A 15,383-nucleotide genomic window follows, 5' to 3' on the forward strand; every position below is an offset into this window, starting at 1 on the left:
GCATGGTCGGAACTAGAAGCACAAGCATTTCGCTACACTTGCATTAACATCTGCTAACCATGTGTATGGGACCAATACAATTTGATTTGATTTGATCAATTCCGCGATTTAGAGATGGCAGAGGGACTTTTGTTAGTGTCTAGCAGAGAGTCAATCAACTCTTTCAAATCCAGTTTAAACTTTTCAGAGCTGCCCTTCATAATGTCATTAAAACCCACATGGACTACGATAGAATCGATGTCCATGTCCTGGCGTAATACATTCGGGAGCAGCTTAGTAAAGTGATTTACTCGAGCTCTGGGATAAGACATTGTTTTTTTTCACCAGGAACGGTCACATTTCTTATCATGGAGCATCCCAGAATCACGGCTGGCGAGAAGGACAAGGAAATCCGCCCACTTCAACGCTTCTCAGGATTCGGAGAACTCTTTATGGACGGGCGAGACGCAGGATATGTTTGACTCAGAGAGCTGAAATTTAGCACACATGCTTAGGGATATGAGTCTAGCTAACTCAAGCGATATCTCAGACACCACTGGCCTGATTTTGACAAAAGGTATGTGAATGATGCATCTTGCCATAGAGATCCGGCATTTACAAAATTACACTGATAGGCCCAAGGGGGACACTATTGTAATCAATTGTATGTACATTAGTCACACACAATATCTCAGACACCACTGGCCCGATTTTGACAAAATTTGGGTAGATGATGTGTCTTGTCATAGAGATCCATAATTTACTCAATTACACTGACTGACCCTAGGGAGGCGCAGCATCAGTCGTGAAGGACTATATGTTTAGGCTATCGCCTTTTTAAAACATGGTTAATGATCAGTGTTGCCATGTGAGCGATTTTCGTGCGAATTGGGCTACTTTGAAAACAATGTTGCGGGTGACGGGAGGTGGGTTTTTGGGCCACTTTTAAATTGCACCGCGCCAGCCATGGCATATATCTTTAAAAAAAAAAAATATATATATATATATATTTCACTGTGATCTGCTGCTGCTGACTATCAGGCAGTGACAAAAGTATAAATATATATTTCACTGTGATCTGCTGCTGCTGACTATTAGGCAGCGACAAAGTATTGGAAAACGACTTTAGGCGCACGTGAACTCTTTCGATAAGGTCGTTCAGAGGTGGTTTAAAGTAAATTGAATTATAATGTTGACTTTTATTATCGATAACAGTATTAAGCGAAGGGTTTTACTCATGCTCATGCTGCTCAATTTGAAATGGAAGTTATGGAACTCCTTGTACTTGTGTTATGGGAAAAAGTTGACAATGAAAATGACAGGCTACATTTGCATCTGTTGGCCATCAAGTAGTTGATATGTCATTGTAGGCTACTGTAGCCTACCATTTGATACAGTACAGTATGTTGAAATGACGATATCACGACGATAAACCCAAAGAGGGCGCTTACAGTAATCAACTGAAATTCCAAACTTTGAACGAGCATATCTCCTGTCCCGTTGGTGCTTGAATTGTTTTCACTAATTGGCCCAAATGGGGGCACTGCATCATTCGTGGGGGACAACATGTTTACTGTTGACTTGTATTGGATTTTGGTTGTATTTGACAAATCGAGAGTTTGGGAGACTTCAAGGATCTAATAAAGTTAGTTATTGAAGTTCCTTGCCTCTTCCGCTGTGGAAGTTAATCGTCTACCTACCATAAAAACAATACCAAAAGTTTTGCGCACTAACGCTTGGCGTTACGGTAGTCTTAGGGCGATGTTTTCAAGCACAACAGACTTACGTCTAGAACCCGCTGAAATTCAAAGTAGGAAAGGCGTCGAATAAACAAAGTCGTTTGAATCTTCACTGCAATTTATGCCCAGTCGTGACATTTCTGTTAAGGTAAGAGGATGTTATATCCAACACATTTTAGCTAACGGTAAGTCGTTTCAGCCACATACGTTAGCTAACAGCAGTATGCAGCAGGCTCGTAACTGAACCTGCTGCTGGGTAAATCAGATAGTTAGCTCATTTGCATAATCGATAGCTGGGCACTGCACTTCATTTGGTGTTTATTTTATAGGAGCATGGATAGGAAACATCGAAGTGGGTTGTCGACAGCTTTGAAGAGACATAGAGGCCCTCTGTCTGACACAGAGGACAATGTCCCCTCGTCAGGTGAGTGTGTTGTCAATGTGTAACTAACAAACACCTAACTAACAGTGCAGAATTGGGGCATACCCGTTATTATGAACTACCTTATCCTGTCTTAGAGGTCAATGATGTTCAGAAGAGGCGTCGCCTGAAGTTGTTGGGCGAGGAGAATGTCCGTCCTAACGAGAGTTCTTCATCAAGAGACCACCTCTGCTGTGCAGAGCTGGAGGTGAAGCCAGACACCCCTGCTCTCTGTTCTGTCCGCTCCAGAGTACAGCAACTAACCCAGAGACGTGAGGGTAAGATAAGACATGCTGCTACTAATCTCTTTATTTATATTATCTATCCTGATTGCCTAGTCACTTTTACCCCTACCTACATGTACATAATATCTCAATTATCTCCTTGTAAACTCACAAAAATAAATGTCCTTTCACTGTCAACTGTGTTTATTTTCAGCAAACTTAACATGTGTAAACATTTGTATGAACATAACAAGATTCAACAACTGAGACATAAACTGGACATGTGACTAACAGAAATGGAATAATGTGTCCCTGAACAAAGGGGGCATCAAAAGTAACAGTCCGCATCTGGTGTGGCCACCAGCTGCATTAGGTACTGCAGTGCATCTCCTCATGGACTGCACCAGATTTGCTAGTTCTTGCTGTGAGATGTTACACCACTCTTCCTCCAAGGCACCTGCAAGTTCCTGGACATTTCTGGGGGGAATGGCGCTAGCCCTCACCCTCCGATCCAACATGTCCCAGACGTGCTCAATGGGATTGAGATCCAGGCTCTTCGCTGGCCATGGCATAACACTGACATTCCTGTCTTGCAGGAAATCACGCACAGAACGAGCATTATGGCTGGTGGCATTGTCATGCTGGAGGGTCATGTCAGGATGAGCCTGCAGGAAGGGTACCACATGAGGGAGGAGGATGTCTTCCTTGTAACGCACAGCGTTGAGATTGCCTGCAATGACAACAAGCTCAGTCCGATGATGCTGTGACACACCTCCCCAGACCATGACGGACCCTCCACCTCCAAATCGATCCTGCTCCAGAGTACAGGCCTCGGTGTAAGGCTCATTCCTTCGACGATAAACGCGAACCCGAACCTCAACCCTGGTGAGACAAAATCGCGACTGGTCAGTGAAGAGCACTTTTTGCCAGTCCTGTCTGGTCCAGCGGCGGTGGGTTTTTGCCCATAGGCAACGTTGTTGCCGGTGATGTCTGAGGACCTGCCTTACAACAGGCCTACAAGCCCTCAGTTCTGCCTCTGTCAGCCTATTGCGGTCAGTCTGAGCACTGATGGAGGGATTGTGCGTTTCTGGTGTAACTCGGGCTGTTGTTGTTTCCATCCTGTACCTGTCTTGCAGGTGTGATGTTCGGATGTACCGATCCTGTGTAGGTGTTGTTACACGTGGTCTGCCACTGCGAGGACGATCAGCTGTCCATCCTGTCTCCCTGTAGCGCTGTCTTAGGCGCTACAGTATGAACATTGCAATTTATTGCCCTGGACACATCTGCAGTCCTCATGCCTCCTTGCAGCGTGCCTAAGGCATGTTTGCGCAGATAAGCAGGGACCCTGGGCATCTATTCTTTGGTGTTTTTCAGAGTCCGTAGAAAGGCCTCTTCAGTGTCCTAAATTTTCATAACTGTGTCCTTAATTGCCTACCGCTTGTAAGCTGTTAGTGTCTTAACAACCGTTCCACAGGTGCATGTTCATTAATTGTTTATGGTTCATTGAACAAGCATGGCAAACCGTGTTCAAACCCTTTACAATGAAGATCTGTGAAGTAATTTTGATTTTTATGAATTATCTTTTGAAAGACAGGGTCCTTAAAAAGGGATTTTTATATAGCCCAATAATGGATTAAAGGAGCCTTACTCCTTATAGCTCATGGACCTTACATGTTCTGTTTAAAGGCGAACTGGCTCTGGCAGCCCAAATGGCCAAACAATCCATCTAAACGTGAATCAATTATCAAATATGGTATGGTTCTGAAAACAACATAAATCCCTCTATTTTAATATCACTTCAAAATTTCACAAATGCAAAGTACATAGTTACTGTACAGTGTTTTAATAGTTGCAGTATTTTTCAGTGACAACATGTTTGTGTCGTCCGACTTCCGGATTTACACACAGGTTTTCGGAGATGCACATAGCTAATTTGCACAGGTAGTCCACTCTGTTTTCCTGTAAACAAGCACTGTAACATGAAAAATATGGCTGTGTGGGAAACCTGACCCTATAAAGGTGTATCAATTTAACCTTTTGTTCTTTGAAGATTATTTCTCGCGATATGAAAGAAAAGGTCCTTGTGCTTCAAAAACCATACCGCCAGCAATCCATGTTAATGTTCAGACCAAGCGTTGGGAGTCTTATAAAACCTCCCTGTACAGAAAACGCCTTCTTCCAATGACTTATGTAATGGAACTGCGAGTCATCATGATACTAGGGCTATCCTTGTATTATAGCCTCTTTATTGATATCCATTGTTACTATTTTCTATTTTTATTTAGAACATTTTTTTTACTTTTTAACTGCCTTGTTGGGAAAGGGCTCGTTAAGTAAGCATTTCACGGTAAAGTCTACACCTGTTTTATTTGGAGCATGTGACCAAGTTTGATTTGATAACTCTCCCTCCTAAAATAACCTACTTGCAATACTTAGATCTGTAGTCATTGAGAAACAGTGACCAATGGTGGTTGTTTTGTTTGTAGGAGGCCCTCTACTGGCTCCGAGACCATCCATTATAATCCAGGAAGGGTTCAAAGAGCACATTCTTATTGGTGAGTAATCTTACACATTCACCTTTAATGTTTCTTAACACAGTGTGCAACACTCACTTGCCAATGTAAAGAATGCATCATTATCAGTCATTGAATGTGAGGGAGAACACTTGTCTGCTCTGAGGTTGTTGTATGATAGGAGCATCTGGTCTGTTTTTCAGGTGAGGCAGAATTCAGCTCACGGGTGGAGCGGTTTAACGCCCCCACCACCTGTCCGGCCAGCCCTCTGCCAGGAAACTGGTGCCCCCGTACCCTCTCCAACGCCGTTACCAACTTACAGCTTAAACTTGAGGACAGTGAAACACCCAGCTCCAAGCAAGTCTCCTGCATACGCCAGGTCTGTGCCACACACGCACACACACACACACACCAGGCAGTGAAGTAAGATTTTCGATGTGGTTTGTGTGCTCACTAACTCTCTTGAGAACAGCAGGAGCTTATCTAGAGGTTGTTGAAATGTTGATATTACACAATTGTTAAGATTCCTGGGAAGTGTCTGTCTAAAGGCTTCTATTTGTCTGACCAATCAGGAAAGGGAGGAGGAGCTGCGACTCTTAAGGGCCCAGCCAATTGCAAAGAATGTCTTTCTAAATCAAAGATTCTCTGATTCCTCACTGACTGAGGTAAGTTTGGTGTTACCCTCCCCTTGTCTGGTAATGGCATATTGTTCTTAAGGGTTATGTTTGTGGCTCTTTGGTTGAGCTCAAGTACTCGGTTCCTGATAGAACAATGGTATTTGTTGTGAGATCATTAGAGGGCAACCCCACCCGTCTCATCATCCTCCCCTCGGATGATGGTTGGCTATAGCAGGAGACTGCAGTGGCCACCGTTCCAACCATGGAATGTGAGTTTACATATATGGACATTAGACTCAGTGTAACTGGTTCTGTGGAGAAACCGGGGTGTCTCAATGTCACAGGTGTCACTGACAATCATTGTCCTCTTCAAAGTCATGTGAATGGTAATCGGGTTTAAGGGTTCACCTGGTCCTTCACATAGTGGTACAGTACCTTTTGTAATATGTGTATTACAAAAGGCTTCATAGATGTGTGCATGAGAGGAACAAAGGTGCTTGCTTGTATTTTGGCCTGAGCTATAAAAAAAAAAATGTTTTGTCCAGCAGGCAGACCTCAATGTGACTGGTGATGAGCCTCTCTGGGTGAAGGACGGCAGCTTTACCGAGACTTCTGTCACTGCTAAGATCCATGGAGTGGAGCCTCCAATCCAAGACATTGGTAAGACACTGCAAGAGGAGAAGTCACTATTACAGCTTGGAGGTAGACACTTTAACGGTATATATTGAGAAAAATTGAACTGTTCCTGTTAGTCAGAGTTTTGTGCAAATGTCAGTGTAGAATAGGGGTGTGAGATGAGAGCCTCAGTTTACAACATGGATGTCCCACCACAAGAGGTCGAGGAGACGCATGACAGAGGAGGCAGAGTGCACTCTGTACGTTTGTCAGGGAAATGCTCTGCCAGATAAACGACATGAGGCAGCAGAGGGTCCTGTAGTGAAAGAGCAGGACAAGGCAGAGTCTTCTGCTAGTAACAAGCAGGAGGAAAGAGGTTCAGTCCTTAGTGAGAAGCAGAGGGGTGTGAAGTTCTATATAGGTGAACAGTTGGATGATGAGTCCCATTCCCTTTTAGATGATAAGCAAGTGTCAATGGAGTCGGGAGGAGGTAGGGTCCACGATAGAGGAAGAGAATGGGAATATGAGGTCCCCACTAGAGGAGGAGAAGAAGGAAATTAGGTGTTCTGTAGTTGAAGAGATGGGGTACTTTGTAGGTGAGGAGCAGATGGAAGTGGGGTCCCCACTAGAGAAGGTTGGGTTCCCATTATGTCAGGAGCAAGAGGAGATGAAATCTTCAGGAGTTAAAGAACAAGGGAAGCCAGAAAGTCTTGTAGATTATGTCCAGGGTGTGGCATCTGCTGAAGGTGAAGACCAGGGGAGGGGGGTTCTGTTTTGGGTCATAAGCAAGGGTTGACCACAAACTCATCAGACAGGGAACAGGAAGACTGAGCTGCATTCAGATCAGGAACAGACTTGTGAACTGCAGTCAGAGGCAAAAGAGCTAAAGAAAGTCACCTTTACCCTGGAGCCAGAAATGATCAATGATTAGGCCCTGTGTGAGCTGGACTCATCATCCAGCTGGAGAAGAGAGAGTATGTCAGGTGAGACAAATGTGGTTTAGGGCTGTTGGCACAAGTTGGTGAGATGATAAATGAACAATTTGGGTTTCTTACAGTGATTTTAGAAAGTATTCATACCCCTTGACTTATTCCACATTGTTATTACAGCCTGAATTCAAAATGGATTAAATATATTTTTTGCCCCTCGAACCCATCTACACACACACTACTCCATAATGACAAAGTGAAAATACGTTTAGTCATTTTTGCACATTATTATAATTAAATACAGAAATATATTTACATAAGTATTCACACCCCTGACTCAATACTTAATAGAAGCACATTTGGCAGCGATTACAGCTGTGAGTGTTTCTGGGAAAGTCTCTAAGAGCTTTCCACACCTGGATTGTGTAACATTATTGTATTCAAAATTCTTCATGCTCTGTCAAATTGGTTCTTAATCATTGTTAAACAATCATTTTCAGGTCTTGCCATACATTTTAAAACAGATTTAAGTCCAAACTAACTCAGCCACTCAGGAACATTCATTGTCTTAGTAGTAAGCAACTCCAGTGTAGATTTGTGTTTTAGGTTATTGTCCTGCTGAATTAATCTCCCAGTGTCTGTTGGAAAGCAGACTGGACCTGGTTTTCATCTATGATTTTGCCATTCGATTCCGTTTCTTTTTTTATCCTGAAAAACTCCCCAGTCCAAACCGATTACAAGCATACCAATAAAATGATGCACCGTGTGTGTGTGGTACTCCGTAATGGCTTGTATTGAATTTGCCTCAAACACGTTGTATTCAGGACAAAGTTAATTGCTTTGCCACATTTTGTGCACCATTACTTTAGTGCCTTGTTGCAAACAGGATGCATGTTTTGGAATATTTGTATTCTGTACATGCTTCCTTTTCACTATCAATTAGGTTAGCATTGTGGAGTAACTACAATGTTGTTGATTCATCCTCAGTTTTCTCCTATCACAGCCATGATTGAAATTAATTTCTTGACTGAGGGACCTTACAATTATCTGTATGTGTGGGGTACAGAGATGAGGTAGTCATTCAAAAATGTTAAACACTATCGCAAACGTGTTAAGCACATTTTTAGGCTGGCCATAAAATGGGTTGAATACCTATTGACTCAAGACATTTGAGCTTTAAATTGGTTAATAATTTGTAATCATGTTAAAATCATAATTCCACTTTGAGATTAAGGGGTATTGTGAGTAGGCCAGTGACGCACAGTCTAAATTGAATCCATTTTAAATTCAGTCTGCCTGTAACAACAAAATGTGGAAAAAGTCTAGGGGTGTGAATACTGTCTGAAGGCACTGTACATGCAGTCGCTTACACACCTGGGTTATAAAGATACTGGTCATATTTTACTGTCTGCAGTGCACTCCATTCTAAACAATCGGTTCAATGGGTCACTGCCACCACCTCACACCCCTATCATTTTTTTTTACACTGAACAACCAAATGATGAGCCATTTGAAATATTTGTTACAAGTTGGAAAACCAGGTCCCAGACATACTACAGCAATAGTTTGTTTGAATGTTAACTTACTGCATATATCCACAGAGGCTGAGCTGAGCTCTCAAGATGAAACCAACACTGCTGAGATGATTGACCTGATGTTTAAGGACATGCTGGAGGCTTCTGCGCGGGGAAGGGAGAAGGAGGGCACTGAGGATTACGACAGTGGCATAGCCACAGTGATGCGCAGAGAGGAGAAAACAGAGTTGGACAAGGAGAAAGCTGAGGAGGGTGAAGACCTGGAAGAGATCAGGGAACTGCACTCCAGTGTAGATGAGCTGCTGACCCTCCCACCCAGCTGCATCCTCTCTCCTCTCAGCAGGTCTGTGGAAGCTGTGGTCACTCCAATGGTAAGGCTCTGCAGACAGACAAAGGGTACCAGGGTCACCTTGTTCAATGTGATTCTGAAAGTGTTGCCCTGCAGTTTTAAAGCTTGGAGTGTTTACACTTCCAAATTGACATCTAAGTGTTTTAATATCCCTGCAGAGACTTGCAGCTAGTCAGCCAGCCACCCCACCATCCCTACCTCTGACTCCTGAAGACCTGACCAGTGCCCCTCTCTACAGGTGATCCATCATGTCCTCTACACCAGGGTTTCCCAAACTCTGTCCTGCCCCCCCAGGGTGCACATTTTGGCTTTTGCCTTAGCACTACGCAGCTGATTCAAATCATCAAAGCTTGATGGTGAGTCTGTTATTAGGGTGTAAAAAAACAAAACTGTGGGAGGGGGGGATCAGCTAACATGAGTGAAATTGGAAAAAATTATTTACTATGAAAATCTTTCAAAAGATATGATTGGCAGTCACCCGAGTAGAACAGTGGCCTAAGTCACTACAGATTCGGGTTCAGTCACGGGCTGTGTTGCAGCCGGCTGTGACAGGGAGACCCATGAGGTAGTGCACAATTGGCCCGGCGTTGTCCGGGTTAGGGGAGGGTTTGGCCGGTTGGAAAGTCCTTGTCCCATTGCGCTCTAGCGACTCCTTTGGTGAGCCGGGCGCATGCACGCTGACATGGTCGCCAGTTGGACGGTGTTTCCTCCAATGCATTGGTGCAGCTGGCGTCCGGGTTAAGTGAGCAGTGTGTCAAGAAGCAGTGTGGCTTGGCGGGGTCGTGTTTCAGAGGACGCGCGGGTCTCGACCTTCGCCTCTCCTGAGTCCATACGGGAATTGCAGTGATGTGATAAGACTGTAACTATCAAGAAATGTAGGTAGAAAGTACAACAAAAACATTATTGGCTTGTGATTTCTACCTGTGACTGATGACTCCAATGTGTTTTGTCATTGATTGATTAACAGCATTGATGCTTACCGTACCCAGAGGCAGAGCACCAAGCCAGCTATTCAGAGTGTAACCCCAGGGTTGCAGAGGCGTGCCGCTGAGAAGTCCCACCCCCAGCAAACTGTCAACACCAAGGACAGGATCATGGTCTGTAGTACAACTTGGAGCGGTTGAGTCTAGTGTGACTACCACTGTAGCATTTCATCCAAAACGTTCCTTTATGTAAAGGCATTGACAAATGTACCACATGGATAACAAAACTATGCCCCTGACACTGTAAATAAATATGATTTAAATGATTATGACTGGGTGGAGTGAATATCCTGTCCTGCTGTGATTGGTCAGGTTCTGAATGAGGAGGCTGCCAAGCTACAGACGGTCATCAATCAGACATTGCAGGCCCTGAGCTGCTGCACTGACGAGGACCACGGCAGAGGTTCCCTGGAGGAGGCCGAGGCTGAGAAACTACTGCTCGTCTCCTGTGAGTCGCTGCTGGGCATATCCACCTTCTAGCGCCATGATTCCAGTTTTTCCATCTGCTCAGTTAGTTTCTACACAAACTCATCTCTATCTCTGTCCTATGGTTATTCCTCTCCTTTCCCTCCCAAATCCTTCTATTCTGGAGTGAATGATGAACCTCTTGATTAGTCTCCATTGTATTGTCATCGGACTGTCCCCTCTCTCTCTCTCTGTGTCAGGTGAGAAGCGGGCGGCCCTGCTGGCTGAGGTGACCTGGCTGAGGGAGAGGGGGGTCTCAGGGGAGTTAGAGGGCGGTGAGGGGGACACCAGCATGTCCCAGCACCCCTGCAGGGGCACCGTCAGCATCAACAGTGTCCAGCTCCCTCTCAAGGTGGAGTTTGTCTGCTCAGCCCGCACACAAACAGGTACCTACCATCCGATAGGCTATGCATGTTGTCACCTTTATAATGTAAAGTTTATTTTGAATCTGCCAGCTGCAGAGGTTAGTTGTTTGCCTCTTCATTTAGGTTAAATGCGCAAAACAGTATAGTCCAATTCATGGTCAGCTCAAGACACCATACCAGATTATTAATGAACAAGTCTCCTGAATATTTCTCTCCTCCCTAAAGGTCGCCCAACTCACTATTTCTTTGTCCTGATTCGCTATGGACCCTGCAATATTGTTGCGACCCCATTGGCCACTGCAGCGGATGCCCAGAATGGAGACACCATCTCCTTCCCCACCTCCATCACCCTGTGAGTCCCGCCACTGGTTCCACATATGGAGTATGTGGAGTAAAGGTGACAACTCGATTGTCGGTCTATACAGTAGGGGGCTGTTTGTTCGCCGTGTGCGTGTTATAGAGACCACTCGCCGGTGGACGACTGACGGCCATAATTTTGGCCGTATTTCTACATGTAGAATCAGTTTGCAAATTACGGCCGGTTCTGTTCAGAGGTGCCAAGTACTCTCGGCCGGCAATCCTACTGGTCTGTCCGTGCCTTGAAGGAGATGCTTATGTAATGTCTACTGTATTACTGCTGAAATGGCTTTCACCCCTCGTCTGTCCAAGTCTTTCTGATTCTGTACTGTGTCCCTTCAGGCAGGACATTCACTCCAACTTTGAGATTGATGTTGAGGTCTACAGCCTGGTGAGATGGAACGTATTACTGATTGTGTCACTTAAAACGGGTGTATTAGTAAATCTTTACAATAGACGGTCAATGTTGAGAAAGGTGTTAATAGGTTGTATGTATTATTTCCAAACTGTCTTCTATTACTCAGTCCCACACCTCAGGCAACACCTGTAATGTGGATCTCTGCAGCTCTTCCAGGTCAAGGGTGATTGAGCTAATCTTCTGATTTAAGAGATGCTGTCCAATGTTCTATAGATTACAATGAATTATACATGCAAGTGTTCTGCACAAAGCTAATTTCTGATCTTACTACTTGTTCTTCTTTAAGATCACCCCAAGGAAGCTTCTAAGCACCATAAAGGTGATCAGCTTTCTTATCTGCCTAGTACTTGAAATGTCCCACTCACTGTGTATGTATCTGCATGACCCTTTTCAATGCAATGCTGTATATGTTAGGACACTGTATAGATCTGGGATGTCAGAGAATACATATTTGATCGGTAAGAGTGCAGAAAGGCACACATGCATTTAATTTGGAATAGATGCATAGACACCAACACTTTTACCTTACTTGTTACACATTTCTCATCTGAAAACCTTTTCTTGTTGCTTTTCAACAGAGATCCAACCACCGTGTGACATGTAAGTATTATTGTCCCGGTTGCATATAATCTGAAGATAACATTCATCCTGAGTGGTGTCAGTTTTTGATTTAGATCAAATCAACCGCCCACAGCTTCTACCATGCCAGCCCTGAACACCTGCCGCACCAGCCACTTCTCTCTGGTTGGTTCTCACAAGATCTCCCTGGCCTCCCTGGGCCATAGCAAGTTCCCCCTGGACAAGGTAGACTCACCTCACCTGGCTGCACGTCACAGTCACCTGCTGCAGTGCTCCAGCCTGGATAATTGTGTATCAGATATTTTTACTGCAGTATGGGAAGATGTGGCGATTGATGTTTTTGTCACTGCATTCGTGGATTTATCTAGTCCTTTTTGATTTTGAACCACCTGATTGCTAGCTTGTTTCACTCACGGTCACTTGAGGATGTGGGTTACCGTTTGATTGAATCTCTCATGTCACACTTCAGATTTTTCCACCCGTTGTAATTCTGTCAGTTGTGATGTACAGATTGGAATGGTTGTCATTTCCTCACATGACTTTAGTTTGTTTTTGGTTTAAAGTTTTCCCGTGTCTGGGTGGGGATCACTAGTGACGTAACCTTTACCACCCCCTGTGCTGTGTCTCCACTTGTGCACAGATACAGTTTGAAGGCAAAATCAGGAGACTCCTGGGAGATGAGTTTCAGGAAAAGGTTTTGCTCTCACTTTTTCTCTTTTCTCTTTGCTTCTCCATTTGACTCCTTTCATGCCTCTGAGTGTGTGGCCAGCAACACTGGTATCAACAACCAATAATTAGTCTTAGCTACACTGGCTTCAATATCAGTGATGGTGTACTCTATAGGTAGATGAAAATGTGTGTAGAAATAAATGTATGTTCCTATGACTTAGAGCAAAATACAATCATTGCATATTGCTTTCCACTGCATGTTTTGTTTACCTCTTTAGCTAGATGAACTATTACAAACAGCACAACCCTGGCATCCATGTCCTGCTAGTTCCCCCTCCTCTCTGCACAGGTGCCCTTCCTATCTCCACTAGAGGGAAACATCTACCTGCGACTAGACAGCGAGAGCCACTCTAACGTCCAACACCAGGGCTTCCTTGTGAGTTACTGTTTTGTTTAAACCCAAATCATTGGGATCTCTCCTGTGAATATTATCCTGCTTCTGTCCTCTATACTTTCTTTACGGTATTTCATCTTCCACCCACCTCTTCTTTCTCCCTTCTCCTTCCATTCAGACACTGTTTGAGGTGGTGAATGGATTTGGAGCTTGGCATCGACGCTTCTTTGTCCTGGAGGGAAACCACATGTCCTATTGGAACCACCCCAATGACCAGGGCAGCAAGGTGGGCATTGAAGTGACAGATGACTATAGACTGGAGCTCTTGGTTTTATTTCTCGTAGACCAAGTTACACCCTGACTTGATATTTCTTATGGTCATTGAACTCTTAAAAACATTCTGTTATTCCCTCTACTGTACTGTCTGTTGTGCTTGCAGGTAGCAGAAGGCAGTATCTCTTTGTTTAGTTCCTCTAGTCAAAGTGTGAAGCCAGTGAAGAGGGACTCCTGTGCTCGCCCCTATACTTTTGAACTGGTCAGTGGCATCCAGACTGCACAACAGAATGACCAGCTCGCTCTGGCCAAGTAAGATTATATTTCATAGTTGTGACTTTACAGTTCATGCTAGACAACTACTCACATGATACAAGCAAATTACCATTCCTTGACAACAAGTGGTCATGGATGTTTTCAATATTAATGTTTTGTGAATGACGGATCCTGCTAAAGTAAGCATATCTGTGTATGTCATAGACGGGGGTGTATCTTCATAGATCTAGCATGACATTGCAGTATTCCCATTAAGTGTTGAATCCAATCTCTGTTCCATGATCTCTCTGTTCTTCAGGGGCTGGTTCTCAGCAGATACACGGGAGGATCGAGAGGACTGGATGGAGAAGCTGAACCAGGTTCTCCTGGACCTCCATGCCTGGACTCACCGAGCCCTGAACCATGCTGGAGCACAGCCCAACACTCAGGCCAGCAGTGGGAACATAAGGGAGAGCAGTCTGTAACACACTATTATATAATGCTATGCTATATCTTTATATATATCTATCCCTCTCTCTCTCTCTTTATATATATCTATGGATTCTTATGATTACCATTGGGAGGTTATTTTATACGTGGTGATATTTTTGCCTTGTAACTTTGTCTAGCTCTTTAAAATGGAGCTCCATCTTGTGGCCTATTAGCATTATATACTATTTAACTGAGCTTGAAGTGGACAATTTAACCACATCTATATAATCTAGAAACACTACTGAATAAGTATCAAAGCTAGTGCAGAAGAGCCCTAACACTAAATGGATGATTAGTCCAATAGTGTAGTTATTCTGATAAGCCAAACACTACAAAGCATGACATGTCTACTGGACAACATTATTTCAGTACTACAGCATTGCTGTAATACCCTCTAAAGTGTGGAAATATGTCTCTCAGAAATATAGTCTACCTCTAAAATATATAAATACCTAATCCAAAAACTCATTAATTTAGTGATTTAAGTAGAATTGCAGTGCAAGTTGAGTTATAGTATTGTACTTGACAACCTGCTACGAGGTTGGAAATACTGACCATTAATGAGTTCCTTCATTCAAAATCTAGTGCTGTGTTGTGCATAACCCAACAGGGGCCAGACCACAAAAATGGCAGCTACCCAGGCAAGGCAATTGAGAGTATAGAATGATGTACGTCCGAAGGAGATGTTCGTCTGATTATAAATCCTAGTAGGACCCTAAAGGGACATGATGAATGTAGCTGCTGTCTGTAGACTCTGATGTTAACCTATTTCCCCCCCCCCCCTCCTGATGTATTTGATGTCAATCTGTCATTCTCTTTTTATATGTGGATGTTATCAGCTACCTGTCAACATTCTTATATGCAGTTGATTTGATGAAGGTACTACAAGTAAATAATAAAAATGTCTCTAATAGTGTACATTATCTGATGCATTTGTTTTATGTCCCACCTTCTTTTTTTACCCTGTACATTTTTATATGGAGAATATGAACATTGAGTTCAAAGCCCCATGGGCTCAAATGTAGCATTTATTGTCCGCAAAGTCTTTGAAGCTGACACACACAATGCAGTGTGACCTTAATGACTAATATTTCTCTATTTTTAAATAGTGATGGCAATATTACAATATGATGCAGCAGTTTGTATCTCAATTTCTATCAAATAATTTCTGGGTAACAATGAAGTAACTTATTGTGATTGTTTTCAATTGAA

General features: G+C 43.6%; 1 protein-coding gene across 6 annotated transcripts; it reads left to right on the top strand.

The window, feature by feature from the left end:
- Positions 1-101: 101 nt before the first annotated feature.
- LOC110514924 (anillin) lies at positions 102-15,094 on the top strand. Of its 6 annotated transcripts, none has more exons than XM_036973795.1 (24): positions 102-556; positions 2,048-2,142; positions 2,238-2,417; positions 4,850-4,918; positions 5,080-5,255; positions 5,449-5,541; positions 5,673-5,762; positions 6,039-6,153; positions 8,639-8,943; positions 9,080-9,159; positions 9,889-10,018; positions 10,217-10,352; positions 10,570-10,755; positions 10,960-11,086; positions 11,434-11,482; positions 11,616-11,672; positions 11,796-11,828; positions 12,088-12,109; positions 12,204-12,313; positions 12,729-12,782; positions 13,107-13,193; positions 13,330-13,437; positions 13,591-13,736; positions 13,999-15,094. In XM_036973795.1, the coding sequence occupies exons 2-24, from the start codon at positions 2,052-2,054 to the stop codon at positions 14,162-14,164; spliced, it is 2,610 nt and encodes an 869-aa protein (XP_036829690.1). In that variant the 5' UTR covers positions 102-556; positions 2,048-2,051; the 3' UTR covers positions 14,165-15,094. The 6 variants fall into 6 exon arrangements, with proteins under 6 accessions (XP_036829690.1, XP_036829691.1, XP_036829688.1 ...); XM_036973796.1 differs by lacking the exon at positions 102-556 and adding an exon at positions 1,653-1,903; XM_036973793.1 differs by lacking the exon at positions 102-556 and adding an exon at positions 1,654-1,866.
- Positions 15,095-15,383: the final 289 nt, after the last annotated feature.

This window comes from Oncorhynchus mykiss, chromosome 1 (genome assembly GCF_013265735.2).
Source record: "Oncorhynchus mykiss isolate Arlee chromosome 1, USDA_OmykA_1.1, whole genome shotgun sequence".
NCBI classification, from domain to species: domain Eukaryota; kingdom Metazoa; phylum Chordata; class Actinopteri; order Salmoniformes; family Salmonidae; genus Oncorhynchus; species Oncorhynchus mykiss.